The 13,498-nt window shown below is 37.2% G+C and overlaps 1 protein-coding gene across 2 annotated transcripts; it reads left to right on the top strand.

Annotated features, from left to right (window-relative positions):
- Window positions 1–7,353: 7,353 nt before the first annotated feature.
- LOC149046914 (ZP domain-containing protein-like) lies at window positions 7,354–12,509 on the top strand. 2 transcript variants are annotated; one of them, XM_089204352.1, is made up of 7 exons: window positions 7,354–7,618; window positions 8,000–8,096; window positions 9,130–9,483; window positions 9,815–10,034; window positions 10,285–10,437; window positions 10,669–10,799; window positions 11,253–12,509. In XM_089204352.1, exons 3-7 carry the CDS (start codon window positions 9,165–9,167, stop codon window positions 11,459–11,461), a joined length of 1,032 nt encoding a protein of 343 aa, XP_089060478.1. In that variant the 5' UTR covers window positions 7,354–7,618; window positions 8,000–8,096; window positions 9,130–9,164; the 3' UTR covers window positions 11,462–12,509. The 2 variants fall into 2 exon arrangements, with proteins under 2 accessions (XP_089060478.1, XP_089060477.1); XM_089204351.1 differs by lacking the exons at window positions 7,354–7,618; window positions 8,000–8,096 and adding an exon at window positions 8,586–9,016.
- Window positions 12,510–13,498: the final 989 nt, after the last annotated feature.

Below are 13,498 nucleotides of genomic sequence, written 5' to 3'. Positions count from 1 at the left end.
GCCCTCCTTGGTAAAAAACAAAATAATATGTTCAGCCCTTTTTAGTAATATCTATGGGAACTCCAATATAAAAGTCATTCAATACAACAGAGATTTCCCAATCCCAGTGCACTTTGTTAAGTTGAGATTTCAATGAATGCCCTTTTTCCTTTATAGCTATCTAAGGCCTTCTCTTAGCTTTTAATATATATTTATATAAATATATATTTTTTCAAATTCAGATGTCATGGAATCCAGATACAAAATGGTCAAGCTTCTTGTAGACAACCCCTTTCAAAGCCAACAAGGAAAGCTGTGAGCCCAGGAAAAAAAAGACAAACAGCAGCTAAGTCTGCAGTTTAGGATAACTTCATTCTAATTTATTGTTACAGATTAAAAATCAATTCTATTTAACTGTAATTAACCCCTTCACTCCCAAGAGTGCTAGGTCGAAATTTGAGAAGACATCTTTGAATTTCAATGTGCAGAATCAACAAAACAAAGAGTAAAACATGAAAGTGCTGCTTGACAGCTTACATTACAGAAGAGTTTTATCCAAATAAGTTACAACCACATAAAATCAAGTCAAAGCCTGTCTCTGGGAGCAAAAGGGTTAAATACCATTTGTATCATCACCCAAAATTAAATGATTCATTTTAAGACTATTTTTAAATAGATGGTATTTATTGCAATATATAATTCAAGATGTTGTCCTTGATGGAAAAGAATCAACAGATTTTATTCACAATCTGTGTCAAACCAAATTTAACGATCGATTAGGACTACTTTACATGAATAGCTGTAATTGAGGATTAGTTCTTAAGAAGTTTTCAAGAAAAGAGAAATAAATCAAATCCCATCCTAATATTACTACATGTTGATGTTAATAAAAATATTTTACACGCAAACCTTAATTAAGCTTGTAAATAAATTTCATTGAACACTTGAATTTTAGATAGGATTTTTTCATTTTTGGTACTTTTTTTTTATATATGAAGCCTCAAGTTTTTGCTTAAAATTCCCAGTAATTCTTAAACATTCCTAGAAATTCCTAGGAATTTTTTAGATTTACAGCTTTTCAGGGAAAGTTATTAGTGCTCTGAGTTGGAATTCCAAGTCCTGTTGGCTAAAATTTGGAATTTCTGGGAGTTTCTGGGTTTTTAGAACCAGAGTTGTTATTGTGAAAATTCAAACCTCTCAAATTCCCAGGAATTCCTAGGAATTTCCAAAATCCATTTTGCAAGGGTAACCATCAACCAGCTGTGAAAAATTTCGCATATTAAAATTTCAACATCTTAATAAGTTTAAAACACCTCAACACTTCAATCAGACATCTTAAAAGAGGGTCACAGAGTTTAGCGTAGGACAATGAAAAGACTGAATTCTCTGAGTTGTAATTTAACTGCAGAATACTCTGCTTCTCCTTGACATAAATGGTGCTGTCTTGCAAAAAAATAATCACAAAAGTAGCAAGTAACTTAAGAGGAAAACTCAAATGGAACTATGGAATAGAAAAGCCAGTTAGCTGTGATAAGGGTAACCAAACCCTTTCAAAACTAGTACTTTTGGTAAATTTAAGTCTTCATATCCAAACAATCAAGCAGAGCAACTGAAGAGTAACTGAAGTATAATTAACAGTGGAAGATGAGGTAACATAAACTGGTCTTGAAGAGGGAGCAGTTTAGTAGCCAACCATAAAGATGTTTACTTGACTCAGTGCTATTACAGGATTCATTGAGCCTTTTGAACAGAAGTGGATAATGTTTTCTAACAACCTCCACATTGTCAAGAGTCATTTATCTTTTTCTTTTGCCAAATAACTTGTCTAGCTTGTTTCTATGATATCAAAGAAGTAAATAACTTTTTTTGTCACATTTACTTAATTCTTCAAATTACCATAAAGTGTATAGAGGTTACCTTACCTTTAAGTTTGTTTAATAAAAATGAATAAACAGCTCATCTCATCACTTTTCTTCAAGTATTATTCTTAATACCACAAATTAAAGGTGACCCTGAGAAATAGTCAACAGGAGAGGGTTTTAAATGATTTTAATTTATGGGTCTCTGACCAAAAGTTAACATTTTTGGAGGAACTAGAACAGGTGTGAGAGAGGTTCAAGACCACCTACTTTCTCAAACAGTTGTGGTATGCTTGATATCCTAATGCAACCAAGACCCAAGCCAGTTTTCAAATAATGACATCTTTGAGTTTTCAATTAAGGACTGATTGGATTCTATGTAAGAGTGAAGGCTATGTTTATGTCATTGTCTAAACCCTTCTCAGCTGAAAGAATGAAACAAAATTTGACTGAATTTTGTGGACATATGCTGACAAATATACTACTTTAGATTTGGTCACTTTGAAGTGGAGACAATGAGACTAACATTACTATTAGAGACTAATCAGCAAATGCCACCAACTCACTTCACCTAAGTGCAGGATGGAAGAAATGAAGTGACCATGTAAGACTTACTGTATGCTAAAAATAATTGACTATAAGTAAATAACTAGTAAACTACTTTGAATTTATGGTCAATTAGTTGGCCTCATTTTTGGTAATGTTTCTGCAAGTTGTCCTGGTTCCCACAGACCTCCTTGTCCATTTCAACCCTTTCCAACCTGACATCAGTATGCATATTCTCCATACTGTTCTCTGTACTTATCCTAAGGTGCTCAAAAGGGGAATTTTTTTTGATGATCAAGAACTTCTTTAGTTGGTGCTCATTTCCTTAATTCCTGTGACCTTAATGTATAATTTAGGGAATATCGTAAGGAGAGCGGTAATGTAAGTCACTCTCAGGAGTTAAAGAGTTCATAAATAATACAGTAGATTCTTCCTTGAGGCTGCATCTGTTGCTGATCACTTCCTTACAACCCTTTTAAGTCTTATTCAAAACATGTCATACTGAAAATATGTTTTGACTTGTATCTCTTCAATTGTTTTCAGCAGTAAAGAATGGAATCTCATTTGAAAGAGCACAATATATCTTCTCACGAAAGAAAAAGAATTGATTTTTGTACAATCCTGAAAGCTAATTTTATTTTCTCAAATAATTTAATCAATAACGTTGAAAAAAATCACAAAATTTTCGAAAAGCGAACTCCAACAACTTGGAGAATTTTTGGTTCTTTGCTTGTTTTATAGCTCCAAATATCTCGAGTTGAATACAGAGTTTCTGCCAGTTTTTCCACGCGAGTACGAAAGCACTCCTTTACATACATAGCATTACAATTCCATCAATGGAAACCAAAAATTAACAATCGTCTCCTCGCGTCGAAAATCGGTTCTAAACAAGCTTTATTCATGAGTTATCCTGCCTCGTACTAACAGAAAGCATAAGGAACATGCTAATGTAAAGTTGACGAGTTTCTTGACCACAACATGGAGATAAAAGATTATTTAGGTGCATTCTGTACCTACACTTTATTTAATTAAAAACAGTTAATATTACGAGCTTGCACGTTGCTAACTGCAAACAAGCCTTCGCTTACCTCAATTACCCCATGGAATTCCACGCTAGCTGTCCACATCAATCTTTAGAATACTGAGAAAACGTTTTGGAAGGTCGTTCTTCTTGAGAATCGTCTTTAGGAGCTCTCGAAGTCTCAGAGATTTACTTCAATGGCTGGTCAATCATCAACCCCTAAGGCTTTGTCTCCATTCGAGTGATATAATTCGTGTATGTAATTGTGAGTGTCTTAACCCATGTTTCCTCGATGACAGCCTCCTGCAAAGTGCTTTTCGGTTTAAACTAAAACCAAAGTGTTCAAATATTCATCACCCTCAAGCACCCTCGAGAGCTAAGAAGAACTCAACAGTAATACAAAAAAATTCCCAAAGCGCGGAAAAACGCGGATGACCAAGTCGTGACTGGTATTCGTTTTGTATCTGATTGGTTTAAAGGGTAGCGCGAGTTTTATGGACCAATCACTGAGTGAAGTTAAGAAAAACCAATGCCATCTTAGATTATTTACGAAGCTCAATTGACAATTACCTGCATTATTTTGGGAGATACGGTATCAACGGTATTTGACCTTCCCACAAGAATAAGTGCTTGGCAAAAAAGTTATTAAACAACTACAGTAGGTCAAAAAGTTGACCATGATTACGGGTTCTCCATTACGTTTCAACTCGTTTCGGGAACAGGGAGAATTCTTTGCATAATTATTTCGCCACATATTTTGGTTATCGTGGGACTTCTATTGAAATCAGAAGTAATTCAACCAGGGATTTTGGTTCATAAAAGTAGACTGAAATGTCCTGAGATGAATAGAAATAATAGAAAATAGCTTAGGATAGATGCCCCGCCAATTAGAGTGAAAACAAGCACAAGGTTAAAAAAGCAGAGAAGGGAAAAATGGCTATTTTAGAATTGTTGGAGACCACTCAACAGACACCAAAGATCCATCAGACGAAAGAAAATGTCTACAAAACAACAGAGGGGAGAGAATGTGGAACTGACAAGAACGAGGACAAACAACGAGAATGATCAGTTTCAACTGCGTATTCGTAAGAAGCGAAAGGAAGGAATCGTCTACGTTTCGGATGAAGTAAATTTCGGTTACTCGAATTTGGAGTACAGTGTATACTGTATATATCTTACGGATGGTAAGAGGTGACCGACGAAGATCTAAGGGATTCTTTGACTTTCTGCGCTCCGGACTCGCCTTTCCCGCCGTTGCGAAGACAAAACAAAAAAAGAATAAGATCCAACAAAGATCTCTGTCATATCTGAAAGACTCAGAAAAAGATAGATGGAGAGCGATGTAATGATAGACATAACGTCTACGAAAACCTGACACTAATCGTATTCTGTGACGTCACTCTTTCGCAGGGAAATGCATAATGAATATTTATTGTTAACCCCTCTTGCCGACTCTTTCGTGAATTCTGATGGGCTAGATTAGATAATTTATTTTCATCTCTAACGAACAAGGTAGGGATCTGAATGCTTTCATGTTCAAATTTTCAGACAACAGCGATTTAAGACGAGGTTTTTAGGCAAGTTTGCACGACTTTTGGGATAGAGACATTTCAAGAAGAACAGTAGAAAGCCAAACATGTGTTTTTCAAAGGTAACGATGTCTTCGTTTCGTTCAGCTTGCTATGGAAATTTTTTAATATATCAAACAGCATCAGTGATCGATCGCCTCTCTTCTCTGGAAGAAACCGGTCATTATAGGTGACCCTCCACGGGTTTTCAAGGAATAAGGTGAACGCACGCATACGGCACGTTCTAACACGCTCGCACGCTGATGGCATGACACGCTTACCGTGCAGATATGCACATAAAAACAATTGATTTTGGAAAGCGTGCATGTTCGTATTCATTGTTCATATCTCTCTACCGCGGTAGAGCTTTGTTTCTATAACACGCTAGATTTTTTTTGTGACACGCTAAGTTCATTTGTTTCCTTAACACGCTAGCTTATCTTGTACAACCCAGCTTACTTTGTTACTTGTGTTTGTCAGCTTCTTAATTGTGAGAATGGTGTTTGTAAAGTATATTACTTACAGAGTATAAGCGAAAATGAATAAGATCTTCTTTTCTTTTCTAAAGTTGTTATAAAAAAGGAAATGTCCACGGCAAATCACGGCCCTTTCCCTCAAGATCTTCACATGGAATTCAGTGAGCACGACGTGTTTCACAAGGTCCAGAGGAGCCCAGTTTGAACACGTGAATTACCTTTTTAAAACCTAAATATTACCTTGGAAAATTTAAGTCCTTATCGGTTCACGTAGTTAATAAGCCTAGTACCGAATCTTTGTGAATCCTTCACCAAAAGATTTGCGACCCGAGGCGGTCGCTGTTCGTCACTCTGTGCAAATCGGCATGTTTTGAAAAACACTGAAATGGCACAATTAGTGTATCATTTCCCGTTGAAAAAAAAATTGTGTCGGTTAATTGAAAAGAGTCTGGCCATTGTCAACAAAACCGCGTTCTAAGTTATTTTGATTTTGGCTAATCTTAGCAAATAAACATCGCTAATTATGAAGAGAGTAAAGAAGGCATAAATCGCAGACTAGAAAATCATTTATCTACCCAAAATGATGCTTTTGCAAACAGGTTAGGTGACGATGGTCAAAGGCATCTATAACGCTTTAAGTTTGGCAAATAGACTGTCAGTTAATAGAAAAAAAAATTATATCAGATATTTAATTATTTTATAAACTCGGTCAAATAGAAAAAAAAGATAAGGTTCCCGTGGTGAGCAGGAATCGGACCCCGCACCGCCAGAGAGTGCAAACGCTACCATTGCATTACACGGACTAACAAGTTTAACAATACAGATAGATAATGCCTCGGAGACTAGCAGAACAGACAAACACGATGGGAACACAGTTTACCCTCAACGAAGTAGCCATTTGCTTTGCATCATACAAGTTCGCTCTTTTTATTTTAAAAAGGTTGTGCTAGCTACCTTCAAAAGTTCATGAACGATTTCAAGCGCAGAGGACTTTGCTCGTTCGGCCCGTGTTTTGCAAGCTGTTTTGAGAAAATGAGAAATTCGAAAATGATGGAAAAAACTAAAATACAGTTTTAAATGATTGATAGCAAGTCGGGATGTTCCTTTATGTTTGGCGATGTAGCGTTCGAAGTTGCACTGGATATGGAATATCGTATCGGCTAGGCGTATCGGTGAACTAAAAAGCCTTACAGCGTAGGATGTACTTCTCGTACAAATCGAAAGAAACTTCAACTTTAAGAGGCGTGTTATAACATTGGCACGGTCACTGTGTTATATCGGGCAAAGTTCAAGCAATATCTTAACGTACTTCTTTGTTTCTACCGGCAAGACAATGGTTGCGAGGTTGAGGTAAGTAACTGACACGCAACTAGCGTGTTAAAAGCTAGTTCTTTTGTTTTGGCGTGCAAACGTGCGAGCGTGCCGTGCGCATGCGTTCACCTTAGTCCCTGAAATCCCGTGGAGGGTCATATATTTATTGTGCTGCCGGTTAAAGCTCTCGTAAAAGGCCAGGAGCACTATCTTAATGGACTTGACCAAGAGGATTGTCTGCCGCTTCAACTTTCGGTCTCTTTGCGAACGGTGCTGCGATGCTATTAAATTAAAGCTAGTTGTTTATTGCAGCGATTCTTTCAATTCGCTCTTTCTTCACGCTTTCAGCGTAACTATCTCTTAAAGAAATCTATAAATACCTTGAGATTCTGCGGCAAATGATCTAACTTTTTTCGACGACCGTGGCACTGTTTACAAATGCAAGTAGAAACCGCGTGTACGTTGAAATCTAGTTTCGTAAGGGCGATGCTGATTGAGTGAAGTCACAGAACATGATTAGACTGATTCAGGTTTTCGTAGACGTTCCCTCGCTTTCGTAACACCTAGCGGGGGGGTGGGAGGGTACGGCTACGCGTAGGCTATTTTATAAATGAAAAGCAAAAGAGAAAATAGTCTTGTTTAAAAGGTTGCTTTGCGCCAAAGGGGCTGAGCATGATAGGCTGAGGAGTCTATCAACAGCGAAAGGTGCCCTGGTTATGTGAAGTCTGCATTGGCGTGCTTGCACAGCAGGGTCTCCGCATTTTCTGGTTCATTCTGTTTGCTTAGTTAAAAATGTGATGTGCTGAATAATTAACGCCGCGTATTAGACTTGATGGCGATATAGAGTACTTAGAGAAGGTAAGATTTTTGAAGATGGAATAACATTTACATCATTTACCCAATAAAATGGAGACAACATTGAAGAAGCTAATACGAGATGGTAACATATTGGGCGAAATACCTATGTTGACATTCTCTCACAAAAGCAGTGACCTGTAAAAATTGTCATATGCATGGCTTGTTGTATTCCTTTTTCCTTAATTTATTCGATTACTCAGAAAGACTTGTTTCCTAGAAAGGTTCCCGGTTATTATGCCGCGTTGGCATACTCACTCGACTGGAGGCCTGCAATTTCCTGTTCCGTCATAATTGCTTTAACAATGGCCTCTATTACTACAAATAATGCCAGATGGTAAAATCCATGAAGATGCTGCAAGGTTAACATTATTTTGCTTTCAGTTGGAGAAGAAAACGCAGTGGAAATGGCTTCTACGCGAAATCGCCTGAGGGCCTGTCACCTTCTTTCCCTTATTTCTCAAGAGGAACCTTGTATAAAGTGAGGCGTTTTGTTCTGTAATAAAAACAGTATAATCCACCTAAAAACTAAGTTTTTACGTATTATCCTCGGTGACTGGTGTTGCTCTTTTATGCACATGCATATTTAAAAAGCTTGATGGCCGTCTGCTTTATTTGCATATTGGCGTGATTGTTCACAGCACTTGTCATTTGACTCACAAAGGATTGTCTTCACGCTCAACGGAGCAGGCTTGTAATTGATAACAAGTTATTGACTCCATTCGTTTGATCATCTTTTTGTTTTATGGAATTTTTATTCTGAAGAGTCTTTACACAAATTTTGTGACACTGAGGTTGTTGTCAGTGATTGCAACAGTTCTCTCTTGGTTTGTTTAGTTTTCCTTCCCCAAATGAAACCAAAGTCCCCTCTCGTGCACTATGCAAAAATATCTCTGTGACGAAAACATGTCGAAGCTCCAAAAAATGATTTAGCCTTTTCAGTTCACGAAAATTTATATATTTTTTAAGATAAAGGCGAGTTCTGTCCTAGCATGTTACCAAAAACTGTAAACTGAGAGCATGGCTGAGTCGACAGTCCATTAAAAAACATGGCTACCCTTGCATTGTCTATATGGTGCCACATAGAGGCATAGTTCAGTAGGCAGGAATAATAGCTGTTTTTAATCCAGTACTTAAAAAATCAACTTTAAAATTTAATGAGTAATTAGTTTTCAGTGGCGCGCTAACTATTTTTATTGTGAAAGGCACCAGAACTTAATTACATTTCTCGAAAGTTTCCAAAGTAGGGCAATTGCTAGATTGTTGGGCGGTTCAGTTTAAACTTGGTACATCTTGGTGTGATAATCAACGAAAGTTTGGAATGTAAAATGGCATCCAGGATCTTGGCTGTCCTTTTCCTTTCTTGTATACAAAAAAGCATGGTACAGGGCGGAAGCAAAGGTACTTGCGCCAACTAGCAAGTGAATACAAAGCGCACGCGATGTCAATTCGTCTAAATTTATATTCATTTCGGCCTAAATTCCTAATTTTACTTTTCTTGAACATCACTGTAGAACCTGGCGTAACTGTTACATGCCGTGCCCATGAGATGGAAGTCACATTTGAGAAGAGAATATTCACCACACTTGAAGCGAGGAATATGTCCTTGGATGCCACTGCGTGTTCAGCCTCTGACAGCCCACAGTTTATTTCCATAAGCACAGCCCTAAATGAATGCGGCACAAAATTCTACGAAACTGGAGACACCATCGTGTTCTCCAATGTTGTTCACAAAGATGCCGAGCTAGTGAACGGCCAGATTACACGGGAACATGATTTTGAATTCCCGTTTAATTGCAGCTATTCCAAAACGAAGTTTCTCAGCCTGCAATTTGTCCCCGAGGGAAGGCTTGATGTCCCCGGTGTAGGTACGTAAATGCATCACCAATTAACAGTTCATCACCATGCAATTCTGTTGATTCTGTGGCTTAATCACTACTTCTAGCATTTCAGAGTCGATTTCAAATTATCAGTTTTACTGCGCTTGTAATCATTAAGCATCCTAGGAAAGTAGTAAGCTTTACCTTGATCGCTTTTTACATGTCAGAGTTTCGTTTCCCTTGGTAAAAAGACGGGGAATGTAGTACTTGAATATGACTCGACAGACAGATACTTCCATATTGTCTGCTAGAAATTTAATCATCTCTGGGTAAACTAATGCAAATGACTTATCTGTTTGACAATAAAATATCATTTCAGAGGGATTCGGTGACTTCAACTTTACATTCGATGTCTACACAAGTTCTTCCTATTCAACGCCCCACTCCGCTTACCCCGTCGAGGTGACACTCAATGAATATATCTACCTGGGGTACAAGGTGGAGTCCAGTGCTAACCTTGGGGTGATGGCTCTTAACTGTTTGGCTACGAAAAGTTCAGTTTATTATTCTTCACCGCAATATCCCATTATACAAGATGGGTATGTGTCATGTTAAGGAGTTACCTAATTGTTTATTTTTTAAACTTTTAGTCTTGCTAGCTCTTCGAACGTAAACGGCATCAATAATCTATCATCCTTGTTCCTTCCTGGACCTCAAATTCCTCTTTCGGTAGTTTGATAATGATTGTTAACTTCTTAGCATAATATGATCAAAATAAGATAATTTCATCATTTTGCCAAAACAATTTTGTTTTTCGTCGCTAACGCAATTTTGTTTTCGTATCAAAAGGTGTGCAATGGACACGACACTGAGTCACGACTACAACTCCAGCAGAAATTGGCAAACATTTGCACTGAGAGCATTCAGGTTCTTCAATGACTATGACTCGTTTTATATCCACTGTGAACTGTTAGCCTGTCTTGAGGAGTCTATATCATCTAGGTAAGTTCAACTGCGGTCGATTATGCACAGGAAAAGTATTTCAAAACCAAAGTCCAAAGTCAACCGGAATAAGCTCCTTTCATGTTGAGGAGGTTTTGGAACAAGATGATAATATTTTGCTTTTTTAAGACAATTTAAGATTTTTATTAAAGATGCATGCGCATTACCCAGTTTTAAATCTCAATGATAACAGTGCAATGAAATAAATATTCGTAATTTGATGACTTGAAGGTGCCAACAGGGATGCGTACCGTCAGCTAATAGGAAGAAACGAGGACTGGAAGAGGACACAGCCGGTCCATACATCATCAAAAGAGGGCCAATCAAAATCGTCCGAGGGAAAAGCCAAAACGAAAATGGAGGTGACTCAGTTTCATGTACCAAGTTAAATAGAACTAAAAAAAAAAGGGTTTGTATATGGACAAGAGTAAAGGGAAATGTTCTCCACGTCATGAAGTAAAAGGCAGTCCTAATACAAAGATTTACAAACTTAAGGAGATACTTAAAAATTCGATAAGTGCGAAAGTATTGAGTTTGACAACAACATTATTTTCCGAAGGAAGTTGTAAAATAAATCATACCTAAGTGGTTATGAAACACCAATTAGATTGCAGGTTTCTCAGAGGCTGAGAAATTAAGGGTTATATTCTATTTTAATTGTACGAATACACTTGGAAGTCTGTACTCCTCGCAAGACCATCAGTGGTAAGCATAAAAAAAGCATAAAAGTCATTCATTGTCATAGCCTGTGGACGTGATATCTTAACACATTAAGCAATTTTGTTTACAACTCTATTTTTTTTTCGTTTTTATAGACACAGGAAAACAATCAGCAGCTGTAATCGGAGGCGCAACTGCCGCTGGCGGAGTTGGTCTGGTTGGAGTCATAGCTCTGGCTGCTGTTTTTATCAAATATCGCATTTTACGGCTCATGACAAACAAAAACAAGGTCAGAGACATGTACAATGACACCACCCAAGACGATGACATAGTGGAGAGGGATGCCGAGAGTCAAAACTCTTAGCTTATACACTACTACTCAAGTCAGAAGCCGATAGAATATTTCTGACTATACATCATTACCAAGTTTTGATTTGTGACAACACTAATCAATTTGCGCCAAATTTCTAATGTGAAGGAAGGTTTAGTACACAGAGTTCGTTTTGTTTTCTTATCGGCGTCATTTACGAAGAGAAATGAGTGTTACCGTATCATTGACATTTTATCCCGGAAGTGCATGTTTAGCATTTATTCGAGACCAGATTTTCTTGGCAATCAATGTGTATCCATTATCTTAAAGAACCTTTATAATAACTAAAATCTAATATACTAAGATAGGAGAAAAGAAGAAGAAGAAGGAAACCCAAAGTTTGCATGTACGAAACTAGCGTCGAATTTACAGAAAGCTCGAGAAATAAAATAAAGATTTGAAAAGGTCATAGAAAAAAATAAATTCAATGAGTCAATTAGAAATAGCGGAATTATTAATAGAATCATGAAATCACTGGGTTGATAAATAATGCAAAGGTAGTTTTCATGTTTTCTATTTCTGTTTGCTGCTCTGACTCTGCACTCGGATTGAAAATAAGTTTAGATTGCATGGGAGAGTGCATGGTTGTCGATATTTATGAAGACGCTTTCAACGCAATAGTAGTCAATTACCATTTAGTAGGTTTCGTGATAAAGTCTTGTTTCCAAGACAATTAGAGAAATATCAGGTCACAAGTCAAGTTTGGAACGCTGTTCGGTGTTTATAAAAATACTCACTGAATCAATAACACAAAGGAAATCAATCATCTACAAGAATGCTGCTTGTCAAGTCGAATCAGCTGTGTCCATTCCGAGATTCGATGTGGAGTACTCTGAATACAGTAATGATCACTCTACAACTTAGCAGCACTGATCGTGTAACCTCCACTTTCAAGCATTATTGATTATATCAGTTTCAGCTTCCTCAATCACATCAAAAAGATTACACTGCGAAAGTAGCTTCAATGCAACTGAACTTGACGCATACTGAAATACGAAATACTTGACTAAAAAAGTGAAATAAATTTAGATGAACTTTTGAAGAATGTTGTGCATTGTACGTTGGGTACATGTGATGTTTTCAAAAAAGAGTCTAATTCTCCTAAATTAACCAAGAAAATGTGCAAAGTGGTAGGCACTACTCTTCAATGTTGTATCAAGTTTAAATGTTAATGTATCATGACGACTTGATATGAAGATATGAGGATGAACAGTCAAAATGCAAACAACGCAGATTGAGGTCACTTTGCATGGCAAGGTCGAAATTTATTAAATCAAAAAGCACTCAAGTTGCATTTCTCATTACAACTGCCTGACTAGGCGAGTTTATCTTTAGTCTTTTCCTTTTCAAAAGTGGGGTATTAAAAACAGCTCATTATAAAATAATTTTAAGGTATGGAGTGTCTGATGGGTTAGATTTACACCTAGTGATTTTATTAGTTTTCTCGATCGAGCTGTGCTCTGCTAGATAAAGCGTTGGACGTGACGTTCGACATGACTTAATAAAAGTGTTTAACCACAGCAGGCGCTCGTCTCAAGTAGATACATTGCCTTGCAGTATAGACCAGGTGCAGTTAGTTCTTCGCATTCCAAAAATATACATTTTGAGGGAAAAAGTTAGCATATGTTTTTTAGGATTTGAAGACTGAAGTATGACAGTCATAAAACTCTTGAGTTATGCCTAGCTGAAATTAAAACGTGCTTCCTGAAGCTAATTAATATGAATTTTCGAGCTGGGGCGACAATGTTCTCACGCACTAAGCATGTAATTAATGCCCACGCCATGAGAAAAAAGAAGTGATTACTTTGCATGTGCGGCAAACAACCTTTATTGCATTCTCTTGGGTTGGGAAATATATTTATCATAAGCTTTCTCTTCACTCATGTTTGAACAGAAGTAAAAAATGAGCTGTATAACCACATAATGTGTTGTTATGAAAGAAATGATTTGGCTCGGTATCTACTCAACCTCCTGTGAGGTTTCATGCCGAAATAACTGAGCTCATTCAAAGTGTGCCGAATTAATTAGATA

The sequence above is a fragment of the Pocillopora damicornis genome, chromosome 4 (assembly GCF_964200805.1).
Source record: "Pocillopora damicornis chromosome 4, jaPocDami1.2, whole genome shotgun sequence".
In the NCBI taxonomy this organism is placed as follows: Eukaryota; Metazoa; Cnidaria; class Anthozoa; order Scleractinia; family Pocilloporidae; genus Pocillopora; species Pocillopora damicornis.
This window is presented reverse-complemented; position numbering and strand designations above follow the sequence as displayed.

What these genes read in the sequence shown, in the direction of transcription:
- LOC149046914 (XM_089204351.1), top strand. Translation starts at nt 8,944, where the DNA reads ATGGCATCCAGGATCTTGGCTGTCCTTTTCCTTTCTTGTATACAAAAA. An exon ending in GGTACAGGGCGGAAGCAAAG is followed by an intron (nt 9,017 to 9,129) that starts GTACTTGCGCCA and finishes ACATCACTGTAG; the next exon opens with AACCTGGCGTAACTGTTACA. An exon ending in TATCCCATTATACAAGATGG is followed by an intron (nt 10,035 to 10,284) that starts GTATGTGTCATG and finishes TCGTATCAAAAG; the next exon opens with GTGTGCAATGGACACGACAC.